The sequence below is a fragment of the Salvelinus namaycush genome, chromosome 15 (genome assembly GCF_016432855.1).
Source record: "Salvelinus namaycush isolate Seneca chromosome 15, SaNama_1.0, whole genome shotgun sequence".
In the NCBI taxonomy this organism is placed as follows: domain Eukaryota; kingdom Metazoa; phylum Chordata; class Actinopteri; order Salmoniformes; family Salmonidae; genus Salvelinus; species Salvelinus namaycush.
The window spans coordinates 38832406-38846054 of NC_052321.1; the positions used below are offsets into that span (position 1 = coordinate 38832406).

Below are 13649 nucleotides of genomic sequence, written 5' to 3' on the forward strand. Positions count from 1 at the left end.
CTAAAGGAGTCTCAGGCCATGAGAAACAAGATTCTCTGGTCTGATGAAACCAAGACTGAACTCCTTGGCCTGAATTCCAAGCGTCACGTCTGGAGGAAACCTGACACCATCCCTACGGTGAAGCATGGCGGTGACAACAACCTTTTTTTTCAGTGGGAGAGAAGTCAGGATTGAGGGAAAGCTGAACAGAGCAAAGTACAGACAGATCCTTGATGAAAACCTGCTCCAGAGCGCTTAGGAGCTGGAAGGTTCACCTTCCAACAGGACAACCAACCCTAAGCACACAGTCAAGACAACGCAGGAGAGGTTTTTTCGAAACAAGTCTCTGAATGTCCTTGAGTGGCCCAGCCAGAGCCCGGACTTGAACCCGATCAAACAGCTCTGGAGAGACCTGAAAATAGCTGTGCAGGGACGCACCCCATCCAACCTGACAAAGCTTAAGAGGATTTGCAGAGAAGAATGGGAGAAACTCCCCAAATACAGGTGTACCCTTGCATCATACCCAAGAAGACGAGGCTGTAATCGCTGCAAAATGTGCTTCAGCAAAGTACTGAGTCAAGGGTCTGAATACTTATGACATGTGACATTTCAGTTTATTTGATAAATTTGCTAAATAAAATAAAAACCTGTTTTTGCTTTGTCATTATGGGGCATTGTGTATAAATCAATTTTAGAATGAGGCTGTATTGTAAACAAGATGTGGAAAAAGTCAAGGGGTCTGAATACACTGTGTCCCCATCTGTCTGAGACTCACATCTGCCTCTCATTTCACTCCCTCCCTGCAGACTGAAGAGATCATCATAGTGAAGGGACTATGAATGGAGCTGAGCCACTAAATGCCTTCTACCGTTTACTCTGAAGAGCACTGCCAAACCTTCCATTGTTGTAAGTCAAACATGCATGCACACAGACAGAGATTGAACTGCCCATACTATCAAGTCAAAGGGCATAAAAACACACATAGCATAATAATGGGAAGTAGCAGGTAAGGTGATCCCATCTCACCTCTACTATTTTTTTGTGTCTGTGGAGCCCCTGGCCCAGGCAATTTAACAGATCGGAAGAAATTACACCAATATCTCTCAATTCTACGTATCACGTCATCTCATTATACGCCGACGATAACTTACTTTATCTAGACAATGTATCTCAATCCCTCCCAAAAGCTTAGAAAATCATAGACAAATTCAGCTCCATCTCAAGTTATAAAACATTTTAAATATTTGGGAGTAGATACATTTCCTTCCTTAGATAAAACCATTGCCAGAAACTTTAAACGGAACACTCAAATAAATGAAATCCTACCTCAGTAGATGGACTAATATACTTGTTGCTTTAACCGGCAGAATATCTATTGTCAAAATTAATATATTGCCACGGTTGAATTTTTGTAGTTCAATGCTTCCCCTCATCTCCCCCTTCTGGCTATTGGGATAAAATCCATAGTGCATCTTAAAAATATATATGGCAAGGTAAACAAGCCTGGACAAAATTAAACTTGGAGGTAAAGATGTAGGATGACTATACGTACCAAACTTTACATTTTAATTCCAGGCACTAGCATTCAATCTTAAATTGGTTTAGACATGATTCTTCCTCCCCCTGGCTGAGTAGAGACAGAAATATGGTGTCTCCTATTGCTATGGAAGAGGTGGTCTTGACTGATCTATCCCTTAACACTAAAACCGCCGAGGGACGGCCCCTTCAAGCTAATGAGCAGTCATTTTGACTGAAACATTCCAACAGTGTAATTAATAGATTTCATATATGCTATCGCAAAAATAATCATTTCGGTTGTGTTTATGAAGGTCTAAGTAGCATTTTCATTCGTTTGTTACTGTAGGCTATATGTAAAAACAAAAAACAACTAAATTAGAGTGTTTAATCAACTTTATTTGTGGAGTGCCTTTGTTACAACTTTGAAACGTGTTGGAACGGGGTAAGAGCTTTTTATAAACTACAAATTAAAAAAAAGAGCCCAACCACCAAGACGCATGGTCAGCAAGACGAGCAGTCAAATGATGAAAACATCAGTAGCCTAAACATAATTATAGGTGCCAAGTGTGTTTGATAGTGAAAATCAGCAAAAAAGCAATAATGGCATTATAATGAATATAAAAGAGCAGATATGACAGCAGTCAAAAAACAGTCAATTATTTATGCCGGATACCACGGCGAATGTCTGTTCCTTTGTCATCAAAACGGAGGTAACGCATGATCTCAAGTGATCCCGGGATATGGTTTCTCCTAAGAAGTATCCCACACGTCTTACCAGAGCTCTCCATATACACACCATCTCCACCAAGTGCTCCACGCACATAGAGGATTGAAAGGAACGCTTCCAGCTCATCAACAGACAGACCCTAGGCAGTGTCTCCTTGCTCCGTGTGCGCCTTAGCCACAGCACAGTCCCTGAATGCTGTAGCCTGTCCGTGTCACAAAAACAACGAAAGCTGGTGAGTGCATTGCTGATGTTTTTAGTTTGAGATGTAATGCCTGCTCTCTGTGGTGACACGTTGTGCTGATAATTGGCCCATAGCATTGTCACCAGCTTGTTAAACAGTGCCATCCCTTCCTCTCTCCTGTCTTAGGCACCTGCTCAGTGCGCAACATTCTGGCTTTTGTTGCGCTTAGGCCTCGGAGATGTAGGTTTATGCTGAGGCTCAGAATCAGAAGAATAATCAGAGATGTCATGATTTATTTCTCCCCCACCACCCGAGTCATTTCCATTCAGATCTTGTAGCAGCATGTGCATCCATTCGTCTTGGTCTTCTTGCCATTTTAAATGACGCACGCTCTTAGTGTTCTCCAAGCAGGCCAGAGTAGACTGATAAAACTGCTTGGATTCGGTGGACTGATATAGAGTACATACAATTTCGAGACTATAATTAGAATATACCAATACCATAGAATGGTCAGCCCTGTTCTTCATTCACAATTGGTGATTACATAATTATGCATTGCTCATCAACTCACCCATTCTCCCCCATCATACTTTAATTAATTAATTTATTCTGTTATACCCTGGAGCAGGTTTTCATCAAAGATCTTTGTATTTTGCTCCGTTCATCTTTCCCTCGATCCTGACTAGTCTCCCAGTCTCTGCCACTGAAAAACATCCTCACAGCATGATGCTGCCACCACCATGCTTCATTGTAGGGATGGTGCCAGGTTTCCTCCAGACGTGACGCTTGACATTCAGGCCAAAGAGTTCGATCTTGGTTTCATCAGACCAGAGAATCTTGCTGCTCATGGTCTGAGAGTCCTTTAGGTGCCTTTTGGCAAACTCCAAGCGGGCTGTCATGTGCATTTTACTGAGGAGTAGATTCCGTCTGGCCACGTCTGGTGCGGAGATGGTTGTCCCTCAGAAAGGTTCTCCCATCTCCACAGGGTACCGTGTGTAGATTTGATGAGGAAAAAAACTATTTAATCAATTTTAAAATAAAGCTGTAATGTAACAAAATGTGGAAAAAGTCAAGGGGTCTGAATACTTTCCGAATGCACTGTATATACAACTTCTGGAAAGCTCATATTCTGAGCTAGCCATTAAAGTATGGTCCACAGATCTAAGAGAATCTTAACAGGCCTTTTAAAAAGGTGTAATATTCAGAAATTGAGCCGCCATTTCCTGGTTGCTAAAATTCTAATAGTTCAGTTTATGTGACAAAACAAGTGTAGATAATCATTGTACCATCTAAACAGCTGTGAAATACATTTTCAATAACCAAAAATTGTATTTTCAGCTGTTTGAAGTTGGTGTACAAAACCAAAAGTAAGACGCAAAAACGAAACTTAAGAACGGGAAGCATAGACACAGCGCACATAGAACATATGTACATTCTCGGACTTGCTTTAAATGAGAATGACAGCTCTATAACCCCCTTTTTTAGGTGAATTTGATCAAGTCTCCCAAAAAAGTTACATATTGCAGCTTTAACTGGAACAGAATATGCGAAAAATATTGCATGGGTGGGAAACATGGTTTCCAGGTGGGGAGGGAGGATGCGGGTGGGTGGATGGGGACTGAGGGGGAGAAATCTTTGTATGCATTTCTTTGATCGTTTTTTGTCCCTGTAACGTCCCTTAATTGAAAACAAAATACAAACAAAAGGAAAAACTAAAAAGAAGTTAGTCACCCCAAAATGTTTTGATCAAATATAAATACCATGATTTGTTTTATTTCCACAACATTTAATCCATAGAAGAGGCCGAAGGAGGAATGATTGTTGATGTATATTTGACATTGGTTTCTTTTTAAATGTAACCTTTATTTAACTAGGCAAGTCAGTTAAGAACAAATTCTTATTTACAATGACGGCCTACCGGGGAACAGTGGGTTAACTGCCTTGTTCAGGGGCCGAACGACAGATTTTTACCTTGTCAGCTCGGGAATTCGAGCCAGCAACCTTTCGGTTACTGGCCAAACGCTCTAACCACTAGGCTACCTGCCGCCCCATCTTAAAGCATATACTTTAAAAAATAATTAGTTAACATTTTGGCCATACCCAGGCCTACTTTAAGTTTCATCCGTAAGGTGCTACGTGGGTCATTCCACGAAATGGAGACCTTTTGGGCATGCAAACTATTAAGAAATTAACTTTTAAATATATTTTATTTCAACATTCAATTGCATATAGGATATGTTTAGCCTATGGAAAAACATATTTTTTCACACCTCAAGCATTGTAATCCTATGAACTAAGAGCATTTTTTCTGCACCACACTGTCTGTAAACCCTGTTACAAACACTTATGTAACTGCCTAACTATACTGAACAAAAGTGTTGGTCCCATGTTTCATGAACTGAAATAAAAGATCACATATTTCTCTCAAATGTTGTGCACAAATTTGTTTACATCCCTGTTAGTGAGCATTTGTCAATTGCCAAGATAATCCATCCACCTGACAGGTGTGGCACATCAAGAAGCTGATTAAACAGCATGATCAATACACAGTTGCACCTTGTGCTGGCGATAATAAAAGGCCACTAAAACGTGCAGTTTTGTCACACAACACAATGTCACAGATTAACAATTGGCATGCTGACCGCAGGAATGTCCACCAGAGCTGTTGCCAGAGAATTTAATGTTAATTTCTTTACTATAAGCCGCCTCTCCAACGCCATTTTAGAGAATTTGGCAGTACGTACAACTAGCCACACAACCGCAGACCACCTGTAACCACACCAGCCAAGGAACTCCACTTCCGGCGTCATCATCTGCGGGATCGCCTGAGACCAGCCACCCGGACAGCTGATGAAACTGAGGAGAATTTCTGTCTGCAATAAAGCCCTTTAGTGGGAAAAAAACTAATTCTGATTGGCTGGGCCTTACTCCCCAGTGGGTGGGCCAGTCTCCCAAGTGGGTGGGCCTATGCCCACCCATGGCTGTGCCCCTGCCCATTCATGTGAAATCCATAGATTAGGGCCTAATTATTTATTTCAATTGACTGATTTCCTTATATCAAATCAGAATTTATTGGTCACATACACATATTTAGCAGATGTTATTGTGGGTGTAGAGAAATGCTTGTGTTTCTAGCTCCAACAGTGCAGTAATATCTAACAGTTCACAACAATACACACTAATCTAAAAGTAAAATAATGGAATTACCAGATATATAATAAATAAATATTAGCAATGTCGGAGTTGCATTAACTAAAATACACTAGATTAGAATACAGTATATAAATATGAGATGAGTAAAACAGTATGTAAACATTAAAGTGACTAGTGTACATTAAAGTGGCCAGTGATGTATGTATATAAGGCAGCAGCCTTTAAGGTGCAGGGTTACCTAACCGGGTGGAAGCCGCTGTTGCACCTCTTCAGCACACTGTGTGGGTGGGATCCTTGATGTGTACGCAGAGGAACTTGAAGCTTTCCACCTCCTCCACTGCGGCCCCGTCGATGAGGATAGGGGCCTGCTCCCTCTGCAGTTTCCTGAAGTCCACGATGAGCTCCTTTGTTTTGACGACATTGAGTGAGAAGTAATTCTCTCAGGGCCCTCACCTCCGCCCTGTAGACTGTCTCGTCATTGTTGATAATCAGGCCTACTACTGTTGTGCCGTCTGCAAACTTGATGATTGAGTTGGAGGCATGCGTGGCCACGAAGTCATGGGTGAACAGGGAGTACAGGAGGGGGGTGAGCATGCACCCTTGTGGGGCCCCTGGGTTGAGAAGCAGCGAAGTGGAGGTGTTGTTTCCTACCTTCACAACCAGGGGGCGGCCTGTCAGGAGGTCCAGGACCCAGTTGCACAGGGCGGGGTTCAGACCCAGGGCCCCACGCTTACTGATGAGCTTGGAGGGTACTATGGTGTTGAATGCTGAGCTATAGTCAATGAACTGCATTCTTACACATTCCTCTTGTCCAGATAGGGCGGTGTGCAGTGCGATGGCTATTGCATCGTCTGTGGATCTATTGCGGCGGTAAGCAAATTGAAGTGGGTCTAGGGTGTCAGGTCAGGTAGAGGTGATATGATCCTTAATTAATTAACTAGCCTCTCAAAGCATGATGACAGAAGTGAGTGCTACAGGGCGATAGTCATTTAGTTCAGTTACCTTTGATTTCTTGGGTACAGGAATGGTGGACATCTTGAAGCAAGTGTGGACAGCAGACTTGGATAGGGAGAGATTGAATATGTCCGTAAACATTCCAGCCAGCTTGTCTGTTCATCATCTGAGGACGCGGCTAGGGATGCAGTCTGGGTGTCGGTGGCACTGTGTTATCCTCAAAGCGGGCGAAGAAGGTGTTTAGCTTGTCCGGAAGCAAGACGTCGGTGTCCACGATGTGGCTGGTTTTCCCTTTGTAGTCCGTGATTGTCTGTAGACCCTGCCACATATGTCTCATGTCTGAGCCGTTGTCTCTGTACTGACGTTTTGCGCGAATGCTGCCATCTATCCACGGATACGGTGACTGATGAACTCAGTCCCCATATCCGTGTATTCTTCTATGTTATTCTCAGGGGCTAGCCGGAACATATCCCAGTCCGCGTGATCAAAACAATCTTGAAGCATGGATTCCGATTGGTCAGATCAATGTGGAATAGACCTTAGCACAGGTACTTTCTGTTTGAGTTTCTGCCTATAGGAACGGAGGAGCAAAATGGAGTCGTGATCAGATTTGCCGAAGGGAGAGCCTTATAGGCACTTTGAAAAGTTACGTAGCAGTGATCCAATGTTTTCCCAGCGAGAGTACTACAGTCAATGTGTTGGTAGAACTTCGGTAGAGTTTCTCTCAGATTTTCCTTGTTAAAATACCCAGCTACAATAAATGCCACAATAAACTGTGGTTTCCAGTTTGCATAAAGTCCAATGTAGTTCTTTGAGGGCCGTCGTGGTATCGGCTTGAGGGGGAATATACACGACTGTGACTATAACCGAAGATAATTCTCTTGGGAGGTAATATGGTCGGCATTTGATTGTGAGGTATTCTAGGTCGGGTGGACAAAAGGACTTGAGTTTCTGTATGTTAACACAATCACACCATGAGTAGTTAATCATGAAACTGTAACTCAGTAAAATAGTTGAACTTTTTGCATGTTGCGTTTATATTTTTGTTTAGTATATTATTTCAAATCATGTTTGAGATAAATCCAACATTTTCTCATTGATCAAGTGTCCCTTGTGTCAAACTGACAGGGCTGACGATAACAGGGTTGAGGTTTTAGGTGAAGCTCGGCCATTAGTCCTCATATGCTGAATAGCATGCGACCGCATGGTGTTCATAAAAATAGTAATTATACATATGTTCCACACATAATGAAAGTGTAATCAAATTAAAGTTATCCTAACATTAATTGAGCAAACAGGGTTGACGTGTTAAGCTCAACCACCTCAGCCAAAGATGATAAAACAACTATAAATAGACCAAATAGAGAGAAGTTACTTCCTTTCCCACCATGCTGTTCAGATGACCCAAATGTTGTCATCTGCTGTGAATCATTTAACTGAATGGTTCATTATTATAATGGGTAAATTGTTTGCATAACAGGGTTGGCCTTAAAATGAGGAACAGACGTAAATGCTTTACTAATCAGAAAAATATAAATAAAAACCTTCAGAAATGACTGTCAAAGCAGAAAAATAACAAGGCCTTTACAATGATGAAACTTCGATACATTTTTGGATTAAGTATATGGAAATCTTCCTAGAAGTGACATGTCAAAATGCAGAATTCTGGCACTTTAGCAAGCCTTAATTTATATTTAAAAAATTGGGATTTATTAAATTCTCCATGTGTTTTATATTAAAGTCCACTTCATTTAATATAACAAGATTTTAAATTTCAATATTGGTGCATCATTTCTACCGTAATTGCTGGACTATTAAGCGCACCTGAATATAAGCCGTACCCACTGAATTTTTTACAAATATGTATTTTGTACATAAATAAACCGCACATGTCTATAAGCCGCAAGTGCCTACCGGTACATTGAAACAAATGAACTTTACACAGCCTTTAAACGAAACACGGCTTGTAACAAAAATAAATAGGCTTTTAAACGAAACACGGCTTGTAACAAAAATAAATAGGCTTTAACGAAACACGGCTTGTAACAAAAATAAAAAATAAATAGCAGTAAACAGTAGCCTACCAAGAAAGTCAAACTTCATTGCGGTGGCGATTGTTTTGGCTTTCAGTCGGATCTGCACAGTTCCAACGTCTTATCATCGACTCATTAAGGCCAAGCTCCCGTGCAGCAGCTCTATTTCCTTTTCCAACAGCCAGATCGATCGCCTTCAACTTGAAAGCTGCATCATATGCATTTCTCCGTGTCTTTGCCATGATGAGGGTGACAAAATGACTACCGTAATCAATCAAGTTTATTTTATATAGCCCTTCGTACATCAGCTAATATCTCGAAGTGCTGTACAGAAACCCAGCCAAATCAGAATGATGGCAAGTTTGAGCGCGCTCGATTTACGTCACATTATGTGACGGGTGCTCAGTTTTTTGGCGGCATGAATCTTGCGGAAAAAACAAACAAACATAAATTAGCCGCGTCATTGTATAAACCGCAAGGTTCATAGCGTGGGAAAAAAGTAGCGGCTTATAGTCCGGAAATTACGGTACTTAAAATATCAAAGGGACGCAAAAGGCACCCATTTCGTGGAGCGTCCCACAAAGCAAAAATGGGTGTAACATTAAGCTTCACTACTTGCTATCAGTAGTATTTAGATTAACATAATTTTATTATATTAACTTCTTGAGAATACAGGGGGTGCTATTTTCCCATTAGCATAATTTGCTCAACAGATTAAACTGCCTCTTATTCAATTATTGCTCTTACTACATGCATATAAATAATACCATTGGAAAGAAAACAATCTCTAGTTTCTAAAACCGTTTCAATTTTGTCTCTGAGTGATACAGAAGTCATTTCACAGCACTTTCCATGACCAAGAACATAAAATCAAGATGTGTTATGCTGGCTTCAAAGCTCTGCCTATATATGGTCGTGCCCCCTATGACCCGAAACACACCTCATTCGCCTTCCTCTGGGTGTCAAGAAGACGTCAGAGGAGAAATTCTTTGTTTATCTGGTACTGACGTGAAATAAGACCTATTTCTTTGGCGTGACCGACAACTTCCGGTTTGCTGATTCGCACGAGTTGGAGCTGCGATTGTGTACTGTTTTGCTGGCGTTATGGATGAAAACTATCTCCGTGTCGAATTTTGTTTGATACATGTGACCATATCATCGTAATGTATGTTTTTTCAATATAGTTTAATCAGATTATTTGAATTTTTTTGGGAGTTTTGCGGTGTTCCGTTGTCACAATTTATTTACATTTGAGAGATCTGTGCCACTCGACCGGTACCTGTGCTAAATGGAGTGGGAAAGGAAGATTTCTGAACGGAACCAACGACTCATCTTGACAAAGGACACTTTGATCAACATTCTGATGAAAGATCAGCCATAGTAAGACCCAATTTACGATGTTATATCATATCTGTTGTGCATGTGAACTGACCGTGGGCGCCTAGCCGAATCTGCCTTGTATAGCTATGCTAATTTAGCGCTACATTTTGTTTTCGTTATAAAACATTTAATAAATCTGAAATATTGTTTGGATTCACCAGATGTTGGGCTTTCAATATCTGTACGCTGTGTATTTTTCTGAAATGTTTTAAGATGAGTAATTCGTTATATGACGTTGGTCTCTGTAATTGTTCTGGCTGGGTCAGCACTATTTCAGATTGCAGCTGCAATGTAGAACTGTGATTTATACCTGAAAAATGCACATTTTTCCCCAAAAAAACTATGCTATACCATAAATATGTTATCAGACTGTCATATTATGAAGTTGTTTCTTGGTTAGTGGCTATATATATTTTTATCTAGTCGAATTAGTGATAGCTACTGACGCAGGAAAAAGCTGTTGGGAGTAAAAAAATCGTGTCCTTTGCTAACGTGGTTAGCTAATAGATTTACATATTGTGTCTTCCCTGTAAAACATTTTAAAAATCTGAAATGGTGGCTTTATTCACAAGATCTGTATCTTTCATTAGGTGGCTTGGACTTGTGATTTAATGATATTTAGATGCTACTATTTAATTGTGACGCTATGCTAGCGATGCTAATCAGTGTGGGGGGGGTGGGGGGTGATCCCGGATCCGGGGTTGAGGCTCGTTAGAGGTTAATGAAGTTATAAATATTGAAAATATTTTTTTTTTGATTTGGCTAATTTGTCAACATTTTGTTGAACATAATATACTCTATGTACATATCAAAGATCCAGAGTGGGATCTCTGCTACTTTTAGATTTATAATCCAATTTGTAAGAATTACTAACAGAGTGAATGTGGAAACGGTCACCCTCGGTTGGTGATTTGCATGCTCTGCATGGCCGCACAGCATTTACTGCGATGCTGCCTCCGCAGAAGTCAGACCATTCATACTTCTTGCGCTTATGGTATATTTTCAATACTCATCTTTATATTTTCTATATCATTTTCAAAAAGAAAATTGTCATTGAAATCAAAATACTCGTCATATTAAAAAAGGAAGCGGTAAAGCTTCATGACATATTTGTTGCATTGTAGCACCTACAGATGAAACAATGTGGAGTCTTAAAGGAGGCCTGGGTACGGCCAAAAGGTTACAAATGCTACAGCTTCAAATAATTATTTCTCAAATATGCTTCAAGATACAAATGTCAAATATATGTCAACAATCCTTCCCCCAGAGAACCCTTCTATGGATTAAACGTTGTGAAAATCCCCAAAATCATTGTCCTTTTTGTTCTAGTTTCGTGAGGAATCACCGAGTAAGGTTACCATTTAGCTGCTAGGCAACCAGGTCTAAAATGACAGGGAACTATGGCCTATAGCGATATAGTACCACAGACAGAATATGATGGGTAAATATACAGGCTTGTTTGTAATGGTGCTACCAGTACATGGGGAGTTAAGTGCAGATAGCAGAGTACACAAACAGACCACTCCTCTCTAGACTGCTAGACTATATTGGCAGATCTGAGAGGGAGAGGAGTTTTTCAGGAGAAGGATCAGAGCGGTGTGATCATAAATAACTGACGAATAAAAACAGAGTGAGCGAGTGGTGGTGCTGATCATGACGTAAAAGAAATCAACAACCATGATGAGATGTTGACGTTAGCCATTTTCCTTCAAGGTTTTTCCTGCCTTTTCATGGTGAAGTCATCAGGGTCATCCCCAAAACATCAAAACACCAACAGCCTTTTGGGGAAACAATGCTCTTAACTGGGCATCCGTTTAAAGAGTGTGTGTGTGTGTGTGTGTGTCTGGTTAAACAATAGCGCTGTGACTCTAAGACACAAATTGTTCCCCGTTCAGCTGGTATGGGGTGTTCCTAGGCAACAGCCTGTCTTGAGTTTGAAGTCATATTGTGGACTCTTGAGACTTTTCACATACACACACGTGCAAAAGCAGGCCTCTAACCTTGTGACAAGGAACCAGGCTAGTTGTGTGAAGTCTGGCGAAGCCCTCAGGTAGGTCTTGATGTGCGGCATGGCGTGACTCCTCCCCGTCGTCTCAGCTTGCCAGCGACTAGACACACAAAAAAATGTAAGTACATCATTTGCTCTGGGTAGAAGTATACCGTGACTTAGTCCACATTTTGTTGAGTTAAAGCCTAAATTCAAAATGGATTAAATAAACACAAATCTCACCCATCTACACACAATAACCCATAATGACAAAGTAAAAACATGTTTTTAGGAATGTATCCTAATTTATTGAAAATGAAACAGAAATATCAAATGTACATAAGTATTCACACACCCGAGTCAATACTTTGTACAAGCACCTTCAGCAGTGATTACAGCTGTGAGTCTTTCTGGGTAAGTCTCTAAGCGCTTTCCACACCTGGAATGTGGAACATTTTCCCCTTATTCTTTTCAAAAGTCTTCAAGCTCTGTGAAATTGGTTGTTGATCATTGCGAGACAAACATTTTCAGGTCTTGCCATAGATTTTCAAGTAAATTTAAGTCAACACTGTAACTAGGCCAATCATTAACATTCACTGTCTTCTTGGTAAGCAAGTCAGTGTAGATTTGGCCTTGTGTTTTGATTATTGTCCTGCGAAAGGTGAATTCATCTCCCAGTGTCTGGTAGAAAGCAGACAACCAGATTTTCCTCTAGAATTTTGCCTGTGCTTCGCTCCATTCTGTTTTTTTTTTAATCCTGAAAAACTCCCCAGTACTCAACGATTACAAACATACCCATAACATGATGCAGCCACCACTATGCTTGAAAATATGGAGAGTGGTACTCCGTAACGTGTTGTATTGGATTTGCCTCAAACATAACACTTTGTATTCAGGACAAATATTTTTTGAAGTATTAATTTAGTGTCTTGTTGCAAACCGGATGCATTTTTTTTTGGAATATATTTATTCTGTACAGGCCTCCTTTTCACTCTCAATTAGGTTAGTATTGTGGAGTAACTACAATGTAACATTGTAGTTCCCCACAATACTAACCCCCCCATCCTCAGTTCTCCTATCACAGCCTTTAAAGTGTTTAAAGTCACCATTGTCCTCATGGTGAAATCCCTGAGCATGTTTTCTTTCACTCCAGCAACTGAGTTAGGAAGGACGCCTGTATCTTTGTAGTGACTGGGTGTATTGACACACCATCCAAAGTTGTAATTAATAACTTCACCATGTTCAAAGGGATATTCAAAGTCTGCTTTTTAAAAATGTTTACCCATCTACCAATAGGTGCCCTTCTTTACAAGGATTGGAAAACCTCCCTGGTCTTTGTGGTTGAATCTGTGTTTGAAATTCACTGCTCGACTGAGGGACCTTTCAGATAATTGTATGTGAGGGGTACAGAGATTAAGTAGTTATTAAAAAATCATGTTTCATGAATCCATGCTATTAATTATGTGACTTGTTAAGCACATTTTTACTCCTGAAATTATTTAAGCTTGCCATAACAAAGGGGTTGAATATTTAGAGACAACTCAGCTTTAGACATTTTTTATTTATTTTTATAAAATCGGGAAACATTTCTAAAAACATAATTATGGGGTATTGTGTGTAGGCAGTGACACAAAATCTCTTAAATTCAGGCTGTAAAACAACAAAATGTGGAAAAAGTCCAGGGGTGTGAATACTTTCTGAACACACTGTAGTATCAGCTTACACCAGGGTTCCAGA

The 13649-nt window shown here is 40.4% G+C and overlaps 1 protein-coding gene across 2 annotated transcripts in view; it reads right to left on the reverse strand.

Annotated features, from left to right (window-relative positions):
- The window catches only part of tdp1 (tyrosyl-DNA phosphodiesterase 1), a 79083-nt gene that overhangs the window by 31690 nt on the left and 33744 nt on the right, over nucleotides 1–13649 (reverse strand). For both annotated transcript variants that reach the window (XM_039009034.1, XM_039009035.1), the window contains one exon: nucleotides 11926–12033. In XM_039009034.1, coding sequence (XP_038864962.1) covers nucleotides 11926–12033 — 108 coding nt within the window. The remainder of the gene's footprint in view (nucleotides 1–11925; nucleotides 12034–13649) is intronic.